Source organism: Prunus avium, chromosome 6 (genome assembly GCF_965620075.1).
Source record: "Prunus avium chromosome 6, drPruAviu1.hap1.1, whole genome shotgun sequence".
In the NCBI taxonomy this organism is placed as follows: Eukaryota; Viridiplantae; Streptophyta; class Magnoliopsida; order Rosales; family Rosaceae; genus Prunus; species Prunus avium.
In genome coordinates, this window is record NC_142289.1 from 4,374,725 (window position 1) to 4,392,753 (window position 18,029).

The 18,029-nt window shown below is 36.0% G+C and overlaps 5 protein-coding genes and 1 pseudogene across 6 annotated transcripts; 1 reads left to right on the forward strand and 5 right to left on the reverse strand.

The window, feature by feature from the left end:
* Positions 1 to 1,655: 1,655 nt before the first annotated feature.
* On the reverse strand, positions 1,656 to 3,021 carry LOC110771959 (uncharacterized; annotated as a pseudogene).
* A 1,395-nt stretch (positions 3,022 to 4,416) lies between these two features.
* LOC110769019 (non-specific lipid-transfer protein 1-like) lies at positions 4,417 to 5,153 on the reverse strand. The gene is made up of 2 exons (XM_021972920.2): positions 4,715 to 5,153; positions 4,417 to 4,627 (listed from the first exon to the last, which is right to left on the reverse strand). The coding sequence occupies exons 1-2, from the start codon at positions 5,059 to 5,061 to the stop codon at positions 4,618 to 4,620; spliced, it is 357 nt and encodes a 118-aa protein (XP_021828612.1). The 5' UTR covers positions 5,062 to 5,153; the 3' UTR covers positions 4,417 to 4,617.
* Positions 5,154 to 5,831: 678 nt separating this feature from the next.
* LOC110769021 (non-specific lipid-transfer protein-like) lies at positions 5,832 to 6,659 on the reverse strand. The gene is made up of 2 exons (XM_021972921.2): positions 6,221 to 6,659; positions 5,832 to 6,014 (listed from the first exon to the last, which is right to left on the reverse strand). The coding sequence occupies exons 1-2, from the start codon at positions 6,562 to 6,564 to the stop codon at positions 6,005 to 6,007; spliced, it is 354 nt and encodes a 117-aa protein (XP_021828613.2). The 5' UTR covers positions 6,565 to 6,659; the 3' UTR covers positions 5,832 to 6,004.
* Positions 6,660 to 7,903: 1,244 nt separating this feature from the next.
* LOC110769016 (non-specific lipid-transfer protein) lies at positions 7,904 to 8,774 on the reverse strand. Its single transcript, NM_001426268.1, has 2 exons — positions 8,348 to 8,774; positions 7,904 to 8,149 (listed from the first exon to the last, which is right to left on the reverse strand). Exons 1-2 carry the CDS (start codon positions 8,689 to 8,691, stop codon positions 8,140 to 8,142), a joined length of 354 nt encoding a protein of 117 aa, NP_001413197.1. The 5' UTR covers positions 8,692 to 8,774; the 3' UTR covers positions 7,904 to 8,139.
* Positions 8,775 to 11,567: 2,793 nt separating this feature from the next.
* On the reverse strand, positions 11,568 to 12,577 carry LOC110769018 (non-specific lipid-transfer protein 1-like). Its single transcript, NM_001426267.1, is given in 2 exon segments — positions 11,568 to 11,869; positions 11,972 to 12,577. Coding segments are annotated over 2 exon segments (351 nt in total). The 5' UTR covers positions 12,313 to 12,577; the 3' UTR covers positions 11,568 to 11,859.
* A 1,727-nt stretch (positions 12,578 to 14,304) lies between these two features.
* On the forward strand, positions 14,305 to 17,442 carry LOC110769023 (palmitoyl-monogalactosyldiacylglycerol delta-7 desaturase, chloroplastic-like). 2 transcript variants are annotated; one of them, XM_021972923.2, is made up of 5 exons: positions 15,818 to 16,232; positions 16,326 to 16,466; positions 16,553 to 16,696; positions 16,816 to 16,922; positions 17,032 to 17,442. In XM_021972923.2, the coding sequence occupies exons 1-5, from the start codon at positions 15,954 to 15,956 to the stop codon at positions 17,297 to 17,299; spliced, it is 939 nt and encodes a 312-aa protein (XP_021828615.2). In that variant the 5' UTR covers positions 15,818 to 15,953; the 3' UTR covers positions 17,300 to 17,442. The 2 variants fall into 2 exon arrangements, 1 of the variants encoding a protein (XP_021828615.2); XR_015836661.1 differs by lacking the exons at positions 15,818 to 16,232; positions 16,553 to 16,696; positions 16,816 to 16,922; positions 17,032 to 17,442 and adding an exon at positions 14,305 to 15,000 and having other exon boundaries at positions 16,326 to 16,403.
* The last annotated feature ends 587 nt before the right edge of the window (positions 17,443 to 18,029 follow it).

An 18,029-nucleotide genomic window follows, 5' to 3' on the forward strand; every position in this document is an offset into this window, starting at 1 on the left:
GTATGCTGTTTATATAGACAATGGAAGAGCTAGCATGGGAGCCTGTGATCTTGGGGCTTTGTTTGTGCCACTTGGTAGTTGGGAGGAATTGAAAACTTCAGCGGAGTTTTGTTGAGGATGTTAAATGCTAGCACTTGGATCGAGAAACCAAATATTCATGTCTTGAAATTAAATTTGCTGCTCTGGTTTTTGTTTGCGAGTAATGCTAGGCTTACCACATTTTTCATACCACATTCATATCATCTCTCTAATAGAGGTGGGCCCCATTGTATTGGTGGGCTCCATCTCAATTAGAGATGTGATATAAATGTGGTATGAAAAATGTGGTAAGCCTAGCATTTTCCTTTTATCTGCTTTGTACGAGCTATGTAATAATTCAATTCATTCACACACCATATTTTAGTTTGGGAATGCGTGTGAGATTTTTCTCTTGGCCAAATGCAAGCAAGCCCTCATCAAAGGTCGGCCGGATCATAAATGTCTAAACTACATGAGGACTCCTTTTGATTTTTTACTTTCTCATAGTTATTACTTGAATAAAGAATTTAATATTTTTCTATTTAATACTTGTATTATACACTTATATATGTATTTTTTTTTAATAATACTTTTGTTTTCCATACATATATGTTAAGCAAACGTACAATGTGTACATATTTTTCATGTTCATTTGTTTTTTACAAAATTTTCAATAATACAAGCAAAATTCACGTATTATACACATAATTTTCATATATTATCGAATAAAAATAATATATATTTTTAAAAATTATATTAAATATTAAAATTTAAACATAATCATTTCCCTTAGTATACGAACTGGCGTTGTTTCTTGCATTGCACATACCAAATTCCAGCAAATAAATAATGAATCCTGGTGGCTCAAGAAGTAAACATAAAACATCCAAATATCACATTGCTAGTAGTAATAGGAAGATGTTTGATTGGAATTACGGAATGCATACGTATACAAAGTCCTCCAAATGTCCACTGTACATGATCACGCAGTACAAATACAACAGGGTAAGGATTTAGTTAGCAAGTTTTACATTCCTTTATAGGCATATATATATAAAAGAAAAAAAAATTGAGTTTACAACCCAATTGTGTACCCTGGGAAATGGCTCTATCATGCCGGATATTAGTACATATTTTGAGCTTTTTAGGCTTTTCAGGAATCTAAGGGTTTCTAGATCTTCATCAATTACTTTCCAATTAGTTTCCATGATATCTATTGTCAAAGTGTTGCTGCCTGTCCCAAATGCTTCATATCATAGGTGCATTCTAGCATTCAAAACCAAGTAGAAGATATAGGTTCACTGATACTTACATTTTGAGTTAAAAAGAGTACAACAAATAGCGCAACGATGAAACAGCCAGCAGCTATTTGTGTAGCAACATGTTTTGTGGATGCATGCTGAAAAACACTTCCAAAGAACTCTATGAGAAAACTTATAAAATCCCCATAAACAAAATTCATTGGCATAACTAAGATATCTGAGATCCACCGCGTCGGAAAGAATGAATCTACACAAGTTATAGCATGATGGAGGGAAAGTGATTGAGCTAATAGGCAATGAGAATGACAGAAATATGACCATTTTAGTAACTACAAAGTAATTCATTTAAGCTTTAGTGGAAGCAAAGCATATACCTCAAGACAAAATCACAAGACCAAGGTACATGGCTCCGCAGAGAAACAAGAAATAAACCCCCTACAATTAAGTAAAGCTCTTCAGAGTCAGAAAAAACCACACAAGTACGGCATAAGAGCATCCCTTGTAGTTTGTCCAGCAAAAGAAATAGAAATGCATAAAAAAGACCGGAAGGAAAGCTCACAGGCAAAAATCTTATTAACAATATAATTAAGAAGCTCACCAAATGACACCCCATCCACAACCAGTACAGCAAGGACACTCTTCTGCAAATTTCTCATGTTAAACTGTTGCATGTACCCACTTGAATGCTTATAGGTGCATTTTAGCATATAGAAAGCTAGGTAACAGGCAAAATCAAGTAAATGATATGTGAATTAGTACTTACATTTTTAGCTATAAACAGTACAACCAGTAAAGCAACAATAAAACACCCAGCAGCTATTCGTGCAGTAAGAAGATTTGTACATGCAAGAATCAATAGCATCCCCCAAAAGGATGAACCAAATTTGGAGTGAAACGTAAATGGAAACAATTACATCAGAACTTATTTGGACACAGCTCTCAATGGAGAAGAGCTAAAGATTCAACTAACTGAAACATAAAATAGGTCAAAGATACAGTATAATACACCACCACGGGTTTGTGTGGTTCCACCCTCATCTGCATGAACTTGAATCCCTTCCACCTGCAAACTAATCTGTATCATTAGCTGCCGCAAATAAGTGAAAGACTTTCTAAACTTAGCCAATTACGAAGCTACCTAGGTCAGAATTTGACCTCACCAAGATAACGAGTCAGAGAGAGGGAGAGAGTAGATACTCATGAAATTATGAGTTTTCATTAGGATATCGTAGCAAGGCATTCCGCTGCAATATATCAATTTGAGCAATGCAAACTTAACAATGTCCTTCCATTTGTTAACAGAATACAATAAAGTGCATACAGAAGTAGCGAAAAAGCACCATTGCCGTGTACAGCTTATAACTATACTATTGAAGAAAATATATGAAAGGGCATTAGTGCCGGAAGAAATTTGCTTTTTTTCCTCACTTGAGTTATCAGTCACAAAAATTATACTAAATAAAATTCATTAATTCAACAACCCAAGAGCAAGGCGACGCAGGCATTCTGTTGCAATTTATCAACTTGAGCATTATGAAAAGTTTATATGAAAATATGAAAGAACAGAGCTTCTTACATGACCACGTGTAAGTTTACAAGCAATAGCATGGTTCGCCTCTTGAAGAAACACAGTGACAAGCTTAAATGGTCTCAGCAGTATTGTCCTCCACAACTACAAGTATTGAAGAATGATTTACCCTACATGACAATAGAAAGGAGTATTAACACCAACGAATTTCATAATTTGATAGAAAATATCCATGAAAACATCTTGCTTTCAAAATGATTGTAGGGAAAAGAGAAGCTTCGAGCTCCAACTATCACTTTGGCCTACTTGGAAATCGCCTAATCGCTAGGTCGGTCCTTTTATTTTCATTTAAAAATAAATAAAACGTATAGCCGCGCGGCTATATTCCCTAAATTTATATAATATTTACAGCGTATAGCCGGACGGCTATACTTCTTAAATTTATATAATATTTACAGCGTATAGCCGAACGGCTATACTTCTTAAATTTATATAATATTTACAGCATATCGGCCGTGCGGCTATACTCCTTAAATATATTATAATATTTAAATAGTATAGCCGCACGGCTATACGGTTTAAATATATTATTATATTTACAAAGTGTAGCTGCACTGCTATACGTTTTAAATTTATATAATATTTACCGACTATAACCGTGCGGCTATACGCCTTAAATATATTATTATATTTAACTAGTATAGCCGCTCGGCTATACGGTTTAAATATATTATTATATTTACATAGTAAAGCCGCCGCGCGGCTATATATCTTAAATATATCCACGCGGCTAGGGCCCTCACCATATATTAAGTTCATCATATAATCAAAGCTCATGGAGTCGTGGTCATAGTAGGCTCACCATATATTTGTTATATATTATTCTATAAATTTCTCGGTTACAAGGAGACACAAAAAATTAAAGAACTAATAAGGAACAAATTGTATTGTACAATTCGATCTTTTCAGAAAAGCTCTCTCTCTCTCTCTCTCTCTCTCTCAAAATTTGTCTCTTTTATGCTTTAGTATTACAAGATTTGGTTAGACTTTGTTTGTTTCAACCAAACAATTTCATGGAGAAACAAGTTTCTTTTTGCCAAAGGCCGATATAACAGACTTGGAAGCCCAACACATACAAAGGCCAATTAAGAGGGCTAAAATCACTTCTACGGAGAATCTAATTACTTTATGTGGTTTTAAGTAATTTTTAGGGAAATACTTCTCTCTGTAAGTGATTCTGGCCCTCTCAAAATCACTCACAAATAAGTCTTGATTGGAATATATTTTCATGGAGGACAGATTTTCCAGAACGTGCCTAATTTTTGTCAGAATGTTTTGCCACAATTTTTTCCTTCTGGTCAAGACAAAAGAAACTTAAATGAATTTCGTCCAAAATGAAATTAATGGTCGGTGTCACGCACCCATCCATAAATGTGAATCTCGCATGAATGTGACGATTGCGTAATTATATATAGGACTTTAAAAGAAATGGTCGGTACAACTAATGCCCCTTTTTAATTTATTTATTTTGTTAATTTTTCTAATTAATCATAATCATATATAATAATAAGTTTATATATTTTTTCCAAAAATTATAATTTAAGGAGATTTTAATTAAAAAAAACATGGAAAAGTCATCACTCGTTTTATTCATAAAAGAGAAGGTAGTACAGATGTTGTGGAGAGAATTTTACAAACAAGGATCATGTACTTTATGGAGCTGATGATAGAGGGTTCTTCAGCACCCACTTTATTTTAGCACCTACTAGATTTTATCTCGCGGCCAAAAACTGCCTCCCCATCTCAACTTCAGTGGATCCTGCATCGCACAATAAAATATAATTAAGGTTATTTTAATCCATCTTTTTAATGTGAAAATTGAGGTAATATATAACATGAATTTTACCGGTTGCAGTCAACGTTGGGTCCAATGGGGTAAGGAAGCCTCACTTTACAAGCCCCAGGGAGTCCACTAACAAGGTCACCCTTGATCCCGGTGACTGATTTAGCAGTCGCGACCAAGCACCTACACACGGCCTGGCGGTCAGGTGTGGTCCCAGCCAAGCCGATCAGGGACCTAATCCCATTGCAGCATGGTACAGGCACGGCTCCACCCTTCTTCAAGTAACTTATGCAGGGTCCCACATATTGTGACACCCTGCTGCATGGTATGACAGCTTCGGCTAAGGGTGCACCAACCACCATACACCCGAGGACCACCAGAACAAGCTTGAAGGCCACGGAGCTTGCCATAACTTCAGAAGAACAATTGAGACTTTGGAGGAAGCTTTGTGAAAATGTATACTTGTAGCTGGAGGTTTGTGAGTTTGAATGTGTGGTAGGGACGAGTGGTCTGGAGGGGTTTATATATGAAAAAGTGGGAGAGTAAGAACAAAGGCCACGTACATGTACCTCCGAAATCTGGATACTAGTTGGCAGCTAAATTCAATGCCACGTACAAAGGCTACGTACGTCATATATATATGTTCTTGATCGGTACAATACATGCTACATATATTTTCATGAAAAATAACGTATATATATTATGTTTTTCAAGTATAAACGATAGTCTAAATTATAAAGAAATGAATTTCTAACACACAAAACACACAACGTGGCCTAACGTTTCAATCCATGATTGTAAGTGATCTCGAATTTTCTTGAAGGGCCGAGGCTTAGCCGAACCGTTATTGAAATAGCCCAATATGGCAAGGCATTGGTTCGGCTTGGGCTATCATCAACAGTGTGAGTTGGTCCAATTGTTCTGTGTCATGAAAGAAAATGAGATAAAAGGAGTTTAATCTATCTTCACCAATTGACAAATTATTTTTTCGTTTTGACTGAATGTCGCCTGAACGCTTAATTATAATTATCGATAGAAAGAACTTTCCTATTGAGATAGGCGATAGCAATCCACCATTAACTATTGAATTCAATTTAATATTTGTTGCTCAGATGAGCTACTGTTGCTATTTTTTGTTTCGTATTTTATTTAACTCTTACAAAAGGAAGAGAAAGTTAAGTAAAAAAGAAAAGAGAAGAACATTTCTTTTATTATAAATTCCATATAAGTATTACAATATTCATCACCATGTACTGGGGATGAAAATCGAAGTACTAGGGACGATGAGGAATCACACTTTGTTTTCACTCTCGTATTATTTGGGGCCGAAAAATTAATCTCCCATCAAGCCGATCACTGCACACTGCAACACAACAACAAAACAAAGCAAAATCAATAAAATACTTTCTGTTTTTTTTCTTCATGAGAAACCTGTATTAGTTAAAAATCAAGTTAATTTGGAGTTTCGATGACATGAAGCCGTTACATCAAAATGCAATGGTTGGCATTCAAATTAGATTAAATTTTGATGCAACCCTAGTTGAGCACTGTGGGGTTTTTTATACGTACTTAGTGCAGTTGGGGTTGGGGCTAATCTTGTAAGGAACATTGACTCCACACTTGGCGGGAAGCTCTTCTGCCAAGGTTGGATTAACTCCGGTGAAGCTAGGAGCATTCTGTTTCAGACAATTGCAAATGGTCCGGCGCTCAGCGGTGGTTCTTCCCAAGTCATTGAGGTTGCTAATTCCTCTGCAACAAGGTTCAGGGACAGCTCCGCAATTCCTCAAGTAGTCTAGGCATGGAACGAGGTTGCGGGACACTTGGTCACATGTTATGGCACAGGCTATGGGTACACTCACCACCATACACAAGGCCACAAACACAGCAAGCTTAATCAATGCATAGCTAGCCATAAATAATGACTTTGATGCTCAGAGAAAAATAAAATGTGTATGAAATGGATCAGTAATATCACTTGATTAGTTTGGGGAATTGGGTGAGTAGTAAGGCAACAGAGTCTGGTGATTTATACACAGAGGAAATTGGGTGAATGGAAGGTCGAGTGACAAGACTTATCATAAGATCATTGAATAGCTAGTATGTGGATTAATGTATACTTATATTACATTAATTATTAATATTATGGTGAGTATAATTATCTTGGTAACATGGTAAAAGAAAATGTAACCATCTCACACGGCCTACCATCTCACATGACCAACACACGGCCTACCATCTAGCTTCATTGGTCCGGTTGGTCTATAAGATTGAGATATTTACCATCATAAAAGCCATTTTTTAAAAACACAATATACATGCAAAAGACTCACCAGTGGTTTAGAATATTTATTCCTTTAGATAAGGTTTTGAGTTCGAGCATCCATATTGTATTTATAAGTTTAATATACTATCGTCCCTCTCAATAGAGGAAAAAAAAAAATAACAATATACCAATAATTCACTTTTTGGATTTGGTCAGTAAAAAATCTTTGCCAAAAACCATAACAGAGAATTGAATTATAATTCAATGAGCACCAATCCGTGTGGGTCCAAACCCACGTGGGCGTTTCTAGCCTATGGCAGGCTGGGTTCATGTTCGGCCCAAATTTTTATTAAAAAATTCTTACCTACACTGCATATGTACCCCACTTAAATTAAGCATATACAAACCTTTTTTCTTTCTTTTCCTGTCCTCTTCTCTCTCTCTCTTTTCCCTTTTTTTTCCTTCTCTCTTCTCTCCCTCTTTTTTCTCTTCCTTATTTTCCTTCTCTCATCTCTCCTCTCTCTTTTTTTGTTGTTGTTCTTTTCCTTCTATCTTCTCTCCTCTCTCTCTCTTTCTTTTTTCTTCCTTTTCCTTCCCTCTTTTTGTTAAAAAAAATTGCCTACACTACTTACAGTTATTAATTTTTTTGTTCTCACACAAACCCCAAGCCTACCTATAATTTTTTTTGTCCCGCACAAAGACAGTTGTTTCATAAATTTGTTTTTGTATTTGTAGATATAGATGCATTTCAGAGTAAGGCTCATTACGCCCCCCTCATTATGCGTATCTCTTTATGTTTATTAGTGAAATTCACTCATTTTGTCGAGTTTAGTATATAAGTTTTGTTCGGTCGGCTTTCGAATCCTAGATCTGCCATTGATGTGAGGCAGGCATTCTTGTATTGAACCCTTATAAATATACACGTCTTAATTTGTATCTCAATGGACTTAACCAAGCTAGCTTTGTTTTTGTTTTTATAAATATTTTCTTTGATTATTAGGATTGAGGAAGAGGGATTTGAATAATTTTAGGAAAAAAGAAGAGCAAAAACAAAACAAAAAACAACATTACTTAAAACATAAATATTATTAGTTATACAAAGAAAAAGATTACATAGAATAACTGAACGATTCCCTCATGAGGAATCCCTTGTGGATCACATAGCCACATTTTTATTCTCTCTCTAATATTATCTGCGGCCGAAAATACATCTCCCATATCAAGCTCACTTCACGCTGCAACACCACAACAAAACACACCCAAAAATCAGTCAATTATATAATGTTCCTCATTTAATTGTCAACAAGCTAGACCAAAATTTCAACGATCCACATTTAAAAAGTTAGGTTTTGAGATAATAATGTGAACCGTTGAATTTTGATCAAACCTACAAAAATTAAAACTTGGAGTTTTTATTTATTTTTAATACGTACGTGGCGCAGTTGGTGGAGGGGCTGATCTTGTAAGGAACATTAACTCCACACTTGCCGGGAAGCGCTGCGGCATTGTTAGCATTGACTCCGGGGACGCTGGCGGAAAGCTGTTTCAGGCAGTTGCAAGCGGTCTGGCGGTCAGCGGTGGTCTTTGCCAAGTTGTTGATGTTCCTAATGCCGTTGCAGCAAGCTGGAGGCACAGCTCCACCGCCTCTCACGTAGGGTATGCATGGTGCAAGGTTGCTGGACACTTGGCCACATGTTAGGGCTTGAGCAATGGGCACGCTCACAACCATGCACAAGGCCACCACCAAAGCAAGCTTAGTCATTGCAGAGCAAGCCATGTCTCTCGACTATGATGATGATCGAAGAAAAAAGGTGTTTGAAATGGATTTGTAAGAACTTGATTTGAGGAACTTGAGAGTAGTGAGAAGTATGGCACCATGGTCTCGTGTTTATATAGAGAGGAAATGGAAGGTAGAGTGACCACTTTTGAGAGGAAATTGATGCCTATGTAATTATTATTTGTTGTTAGATTAAAAATAATAGTATTTTATAAATAGATTCATTCTAACATAATAATAGTTTATAAAACCTCTAAAAATAATGCTAATACAATGAAAGTACAATATTTTTGTTTCATATTATGAAATTGAGTTATTCATCTTTTCTTTAAATTCACAATCGTGCAACATAAATTAGATAAGGTAAAAATAAATTTCCCCACAGTTGTTAACCTTTTTACAACAAACGTGCGGTTGTGAACAAAAATAATTACACATGACCCCAAAAATATGTGTGGGGTTGGGAAGGAGTCAGTTGGTAGTTGAGGTGGATTTAATGGTTCAAGATTTAAGATTGCAGTTGGATCCCTTAAATGCTCTTAAGCACAAACTCAGCCTAATGACATAAATGATTCCCCCACTTACCACCTACATGAAAGAGAAGGCCAAAACATGACTATCCCAAAAGGGTAAAACCAGGATAATATCATATTAACCTTGGATAATGTCTTCCCCCAGTTTGGCTGGAAAAAAAATAAAAAAATACTTGGCACCTCAAACTTGTCTATGTTCAAAATAGAGCTTGCGGGCAACTTAGAACATCTATAATGGGCTCCCTAAATCACATCCTTAGATAAATTTTAGGGAGGCATTGTAAAAATGCAACTCCAACCATGCTCCCTATCCACCTCCTAAAATAGGGAGTCCTCTAGGAGCTCCTAAATCTGATGAGAGAGAAAGGACTCCTAATGGCTCCCTTTAATTTAATGCTGCCTTATTTAATGAGTAATTCAAAATTTTATTTAATGTTAACTATTTTTTATTTTATTTTTTAATAGAGATGGACCAATCAAAAAAGAGTTATAGCATCTATGACTCTCCAAATTAGGGAGTATAGTTGGAGTTGAAATTTTGTAGAGAGCTCCTAAAATAGTTTTCTTATATTTTTAGCTAAATTTTAGCTAATAAATAAAGAACATCATTGCGGATGCTCTTAGTTAGGTGCACAATCAAGGTTGGGGTCCCATGATATTAATGAGGAATAATGCATACTCCATAATTGATTTGCTTCACTTAAATGTTTCTTGTTGACATTCGAGTACACCAGACCCGTGTCTCCCTGCCATGCGTGTTTCCTCCAAAACCAGGTAAGAAAAAACTTGTGCTCATCAAAATCTATTGTTTTTATGTTTGTAAATCCGACCGAATTCTCAGCTTTCCTCCAGCTATTTGTTCATACACCCACTCTCTTGAACAAAAAGCTTTATCCAAATACTGCAATTTGTAATTTGTTTGAATATATTCTTTGAAAACCTCAACTTTTAAAACAAAAAATTTATTTTTGATTTGATTTAAGTTTCTTGACCGTTGGATAGGATCCACCTCATTCCACTGATAATTTTTGGGCTTCTTAGATATAGGTCCATTTTCATCAAGATGTAATGAATGCAGTCCACATGCTTTTTCTTTTCAATTGCAGTCCATTTTTACCAAGTAATCAATTAGTATGTCTATAATTTTAAAAAAAATTTACAGTATATGCCATTATCATAAAAAGGAATTATATGAAAACACTTTTCCTAAATTTTGATGTTTCTATGTATGTGTGTGTGTGTGTTTCCCTTATATATGACGTTTCCTCTTATATATATATATATATATATATATATATATATACAGAAATTCTCTTATGCGGACATCCGGACGTTATTATCGTGCGGACGCAGTGTATTTTGTACTACCCCTGTTTGTTTTCTTGCCTGTTTACAATAGGATCCGCACGATAATAACGTGCGGACATCCGGATAAGAGAATAACTGATATATATATATATATATATATATATATATATATATATATATATATATGTACCTACCTTATAGGTAAAAAAAAAAATTCTTGAGTTTTCTTAAGTAATTTTTTCTAGAGTTTCATATATATACATACATACCTGCCTTCTAGGTAATAGGTTTTTTTTTTTTTTTTTGTGGTTTTCCAAAGCAATTTTGTATGGAGTTTTATCTCAATATGAGTTTAAAGATCCATAACCAAGGTACTATATGAGTTCAATTACCTGGGCTAGGGGGTATAACTACCTATACTAGAGGTAACTTATGGATTTAATTACCTTGACTAGAGTTAATTTATGGGTTTAATTACATGCATAAGAGGTGTATGCATAGGTACCTTACCTATTGTTAATGTATGAAGTTTCCATGAACTCTTATTACAAATTTTAAGGTAGGTATACCTTGGAAAATTTTCAAAATTCAATTAAATCAAATCAAATATGATAATTAATATCCTACAAATAAATAACTTACCGGTTTTACAAATCCATAATTTAACTTATTTATGTTTTAGGGGCATAATTGGAACAAACAAATAAATAAATAATTAATTAATTAAATAAAAGTAAACATCAATAAATTGAAAAAGGCATGTAATCTTAGGTGGTGCAAAAGTCAAAGGACTTGGATCAATAACAACTTCTATGTGGATCACATCCAAAATCTCTCATCATAATTGGACTTATTCCAAATTTTCTAATAATTTTTTTACTTTGTCGATAAAATTTCGCATGAATGAATATGGTCCGTCTCTATGAAATTTAACAAAATATCAAATAAGTGTGACTTTGGGATATTATGGTATATGGCTATCCCTTCGAGGATACTGAGCCTTCAAACAAATGAGGAAAAAAAAATTATATATTTAAACAAACGAACGAGATTAATTAAGATTGTTCTAGAAAATGAAAAAGAAACGAACGAGATTAAAGATTGTTCTAGCATATGGAAAATAAACGAACGATATAGATTGCCTGAGGAAGATGGCAAGAGCCATCATCACGTACAAGTACAACCAAAACCGACCGATATCGGTGACATGCATGAAAATAAATAGAGATTAAAACGACACAGCACTCATTCTTTATTCTTAACGTAGCCTAGCTACTTCTACTATATTATCATCTCATATCATCCTTCAACATGCTTCTCCGCATCATCACTTCACGCTGCAACACATATAAAACCCAAAATAAATAACTCGTATAGTGTGTTTAAATTTTAAAACATAATATAAAAAACTGTCACATTATTTGATGAACAAAATTTACCTATTGCAGTTAGTGGAGGCGCTGATCTTGTAGGGAATTTTGACGCCGCACATGGAAGGGAGGGCAGCAGCGTAGCCTGGGTTGATGCCTTTGACTGCGCCAGCAACTGTTTTCAAGCACTTGCAAGCATTTTGGCGATCAGCTGTGGTCGTGGCTGAGCCGACCAGCCTTTTGATCCCGGGGCAGCAGCCCCCAGCGGGGACACCGCCCCGCTGGAGGTATCCCAGGCATGGGGCAAGCCCGGCCTGAATCTGAGGACACGTAAGGGCTGCCTCGGTTATCAAGGGTGCGGCCACCATCATGCACATGAAGAGACCACAAACCACCTTAAGGCTAGCCATGGCAATTGTTGTAGTGTTTCTTTCGCTTGGGGTCCTTTGATCAATTGAATTAATGTTGGTGTGTGATGTATGGAGGTGTAGAGTGTGGTGTTTATGTAGGGAAAAATAGTAGTGGGAGGTTGTGCTTTTCTGTGTCCAGAAGTAATGGCACTGACTGTAAACGTCTGGTTTGAATGCCCTCCATAACGCATGCAGAAGATGATCGAGACTCGATGTGCATGCATTGCTATAAACGACAATCTCAGCTCATAGAAAGATGTGTTGGGTTATCAAAAAACCCCATTCTTCATTTCATATATTGGCAAAAAAGGAGAAAAAATTGCAAGGTGAACAAAGTTTATCCACACAATTATTTCAAGTACCATATATATTTTCTTCTTATTTGATTCGATCCCTCGTTTTGATCAAATTTCTACGAGTTATTTCAGCATTTAACTTGGAATAATCTAACAATTATCTTTTGATGAAGTTTCTGGCGCTTTAACAAGAGAATGAGAGATTGCAGGAATGTTAGAAAGATGTAACACATGCATGCATGTATTCTGGAATTTGTAATAAAATACTCATATGAAAAATGAATTCAACACAAGTAGATCTAGAGGTTACGTTTATGTGTGGTTCATCAATTACAGGCGCCCGAATTCAATTAAAATGCAAGGACGGCCGCCTGTAATTCGGGTAAGAGTCACACTCATAGCCTCACAGGCAAGGTTGGTCACCAGTTTAGGATCGTGGTCAAGCTCATAGAACATGGGCTATATGAATTGGGAAAGGTTGGTCACCGTTTTTTATTTTTTTCTTCTTTGTGTCCTTTTGTTGGTAAAGTTACTGGTTTTCTAGGGTGTAATTGGTATTGAGTAATGTAAAATGTAACTCCTTCTTTATCGTTTAGACTATCGCTTGTATAAAAAAAAAATTGTATAATGTAACCTGACTGACTGCTTGTTGGTAGTTGAACTTGAATGCATTACTCCATTAATTGGCAAAATTTGACATTTGCTGAGGAAGGGGTTCGTCATCCCATGCTGCGTTGTTCAATTTCAATGTAAATATTTTGCAGATTATCTGAATTTGTATATATACGTTTTTATTCTTGATAATTGCTATGAGCCCCAAATATAATTATGTGAAATTGATAGAACTGAGTCTCACATTTCTTATAGCATTTGCAAAAGAAAGCAAGCATTCTAAAGGGACCATTGCCCGATCTCGTAGAGAATGCAAAATTAGGAAAAACAGTAGCTGTACCTTGTAGACTATTGTCCTTGGGTTTTGCAACAACAAGAGCAAGTTTGAATAGTCATCGAGATTTGATCTCTCTGACTGACCATTACCAATAATATTTGCTATTATGGGTTAGTGTGCCACACCCACTCCCACACCCATTGATGTGTAAGTGAGCCGACCACATTGACATTGTGCCATACCTTTTCTTTCCCACCGAAAGACAACAAGCAACAATGGGCTAGCTGTGGTCCAGCCTCCTTCCGTAGCTGCCCTCCCCTGCATTATTCATTCATATTTGCAGCAAACTATCTAACTAGGGTTCTACCTACGTTCACATAGGCCTTGAAGACTGATAGCTAGAAACCCTAATTTCACTTTTTTAATCAAGTGTTGTTTTTAACGCAGTTAATATTGTGCATTCCTTGTGGAAAAAGTAGGCAAAAATATATTAATATGTATATGTTGTTGCAGCATTGAAATAATTGTGATAAGTTTGTAGTTATTGCTTGCCTCCATGTTTGTTGCATCACTATAAAACTGGTTACATTTTACTGTTTTGGCACAAGTGAGACTCCAAACACTGGTTAAAGGAGCCGCTTTGAGTTTCAAGGAGAAATGTAAGATTTGATCATACTTTGAGGCGACACTGGAGTAATTAAGCCAAATAAATACTACTAAATGAATAAGTATTTCAAATAAAAACATGAAATATTTCCTTTAAAACATTACTCCAAATAAATATAAAACAATAGAACCTTTGGCACTAGTCATATTTCATTTTGCGGACAAGAAACACGTTTACCTAGAGAGAAGGATGGGGCTGAGCTGAGCCTCGTTGGAGTGTCGGCATCATCAGTAATGAAAGAAAGACAGAGACGCGTCCACATATCCTGCATTTCCGACACGTCGTACGTCTCTGTCTTTCGTTCTTTTTCTGTTGATGATTGATTCGGACGACGGAACGGAAGGGGCAGATGGGATAGGAGACTGACGAATACACGGACCCTCTTGTGAGGCCTCTATTATTTCTCAGAATGGTTGTGGGCCCACCTCTCGTCTGTGGCCAATTCAAATTCGACAAGGTTACCTTACCTACCAATTTGCCACCGTCGATTTTGTTGCATCTTTTTCACATTCTTCAAGTTTTTTGTTTTTGTTTTTTTGATTTGTACATATTCAAGGCCAGGGGAGCCCAATCAAACTTTTGGATTTGTGCATTAAGTTTGCCAGTTATAGCTGCCCAGTTGAAGGGCCGACTTGATTTCATCGAAGTTCAGGTTGAACCAACAAAATCTTGCAGAGTTGGCTCGCTCACATGCAAACTTCTTACTATGAAGGGCCCAATGCTGCATGGGGATCAATAAGGCCCTTTGTAAGATGAATGAGAGGCAAGATTGACAAAAAGTCAACACAAAAACAAAACGGAGGTTGACGAATGACATTCCTCTTAATCTGATGACGGTAAGCCATTGATGCGTTGTAGGACACACACACACTATTCTCAATCATTTTACTTCCAATTTTTTTAATATAAGCGATAATCTAAATTATATGAGAGAAAAAAGTTTTTCGCACACACTACTGTAATATCTAGTATGCCAATCAAGATCATTTTTCATTTGCTAGACCCCGTTAGCATTCGCAACCATGTTCTTTGTTTTTATTTGTCCATTTAGCCCAAGCTCTATACCAAAATCACAAAGACACTATATATTGGTGTAGTTTGAAAACATCTTGGGCCATGTCTTTAATAATCGAATTCATATTGAAGGCCCATATATTTTAATTTTGCATCTGCAAGGCAATAAAAGTCTATGCAAGTTGCAACCATTAATTGGGGATTGGACATGGCAACCATCTACTCACTCATTCTCCACCATATCTTTTCCCGTGGCCCCACAATCACCATTCATTCATTATCGATTAATTCAGGCGATTGTTGCAATATTATTCTTCAATATTATATTCTTGGCAATGCATATTTGGGGACGTGGCAAATGCTAGCTCCAGCAAATACATGCAAAAAGGCCCTTGTTATATTGTTAGATTATCACCGTCTAAAGTTTAAGTTATCAGAAAATAAACCAACGATGTATATCAAACGAACAGAGATAAAGTCGTTTGAACATCGCGCCCCACTAAATTAATGAATGAAATACGCATCTTCCCCCCCCCCCCCTAGACACACACACATGGAATCCAGCCACTTTCTTCGTTTAAGAGTTTTAGCTTGGAAATGAATGCTCATGAAGTCGAAGAAGCTAGAAACTCATTATTCATTTTAAACTATAACTATATATACAAGTGTACACGAACATCTTCTCATTAACAGTTGAGTCAAAAAGCAGTTGCTAGTTGAGACAAAAGTACTTGCTAAAGAAGCGAACTAAGAGTCCAGAGTCTTTGTGGCAAATATGCCAGCTTGGGTGGTGAAGTCGAGGGTTGAATTTTTGGGGAGGGAATGGAACTTTGTGGATATAGGCACAATCGTTTTCCTTTCCACTTTGCATGTCCTTGTTCTGTTGGCGCCATTTCATTTCAACTGGAGAGCATTTTGGTTGGCCGTGGCACTCTATTATCTCACAGGCCTAGGTGTCACTCTATCTTACCACAGGCAACTTTCTCACCGGAGTTTTAAGCTTCCCAAATGGCTTGAATATTTCTTTGCCTATTGCGGTGTATTGTCAGTTCAAGTCTGTGAATCAAATTCATCATTAATTATGTGACAAGTTTTCATTGTAACACTTTATATTTTATAAATTTTTATATAAGGTTCTGGTTTGCAGGGAAGTCCAATTGAATGGGCTAGCACACACAGGAACCACCACCAGTTTACTGACACGTGGGACGACCCTCATAGCCCCATCAAAGGATTGTGGTTTAGTCACATTGGTTGGCTCTTCGATTATCATTCTCGATTTGGAAGTGTATAGAACACAACACATTCTTTCTCTATCTCTCTCAAACATGCACTATGTAACCTTTTTTCTTTAACGTAAATTGATTTTTGCAGTATGAAGGACGGCTAAAGAATGTTAATGATTTAAAAAGGCAGAAGTTCTATAGGTTTCTTCATGTCACGTACCCGCTTCACTCAATAGCTTTTGGAGTTTTACTATATGCCCTAGGAGGAATGCCCTTTTTAGCTTGGGGATTGGTAAGATTGCTCCTAATGTTGTTTTTCTTTGTTCGTGAGAAGTGCTATAGCTTTGTTGAGCAAAAGAATAAAATTCAAGCTTTAGCCTTGAACCGACGTTTAGTTTTCTTTGTTTGCAGGGTGTGAGGGCGGCATTATTTGCCCATGCTACTTTTGCACTAAATTCAATTTGCCATAGATGGGGCAAGAAAGTCTGGGATACTGGTGATATGTCTAGAAACAACTGGTAATATTGTAGTTTTTATGCACTCAAATATTGTAGATATGTGTGTATTTATGTGTATATATATATATTATTTGTGTATTCAAATAATATTTTGTAATTGCATGTTTAGGGTATTTGGATTGCTCACACATGGAGAAGGTTGGCACAATAACCACCATGCTTTTCAATACTCAGCTCGGCATGGCTTCGAATGGTGGGAAGTTGATGTTACTTGGTATGTAATAAGATTTCTTGAAATTGTTGGTTTGGCAACAGATGTGAAAATCCCAAGTGAGACTCAGAAGAAACGAAAAGCTTTATCCAACAAACTCAACGAGGAAAAGCTTGAAACACAAGTGAACAACACAAAGCTTGAAGCCCAAGCCAAAAATGAATGACGGAAGCTCAAACTTCTGCTCCAAACATTTTACTATTCTTTTTAAGAAAGCTTCAATTCCTATGTGCTTTCATCTAATCATAAATAACAAATATTATACGTATACGATTCTATGGCCCATCGTATGTCAGGCTATAATAAATTGTAAAGGCAATGTGTGAAATGTAATAATGTATATAATTCAATATATGATCTCATTGTGTGACTAAAAATAAGGGAAATTTGCATAAATGACACCTGAACTTTTAGTCATGTGTGCGATTACCTCCTGAATTTTGCAAAGTATGAAGACCTTCTATTGTAATTTTGTTAAAATTTACGTTAAATAAAGTCACATGTTGAACGTGTGATATTTTTAAAGGACATTTTCATCAATTTATTAGAATTAAAAACTTACATTTTTAAGACTAACATAACTAGAAAGAAAAAAGAAAAAAACAGAATTCAACCTAATTAATTATCCCCCCTCCTCCCCCACCCTAAAACTCCTCTCTCTCTCAACTGCACAAACAAGAGGCCAAACTCTGCAAATCAATAACAATTCAGCAATATTTAATTGATTTCTTTATGAACGTTAATTGCCAAGTTGGATTTTACCAGCATAAAGAAAAGAGGAAAACGACTTGAATTGCAAATTGGTAGTGAAGGAGAAAGATGTAGGGGGAGGCGAGAGATACTATGCTTGATTTTTGTCATTTTTTTAAATTAGTTTCAAATTTGTTAAATTTTTT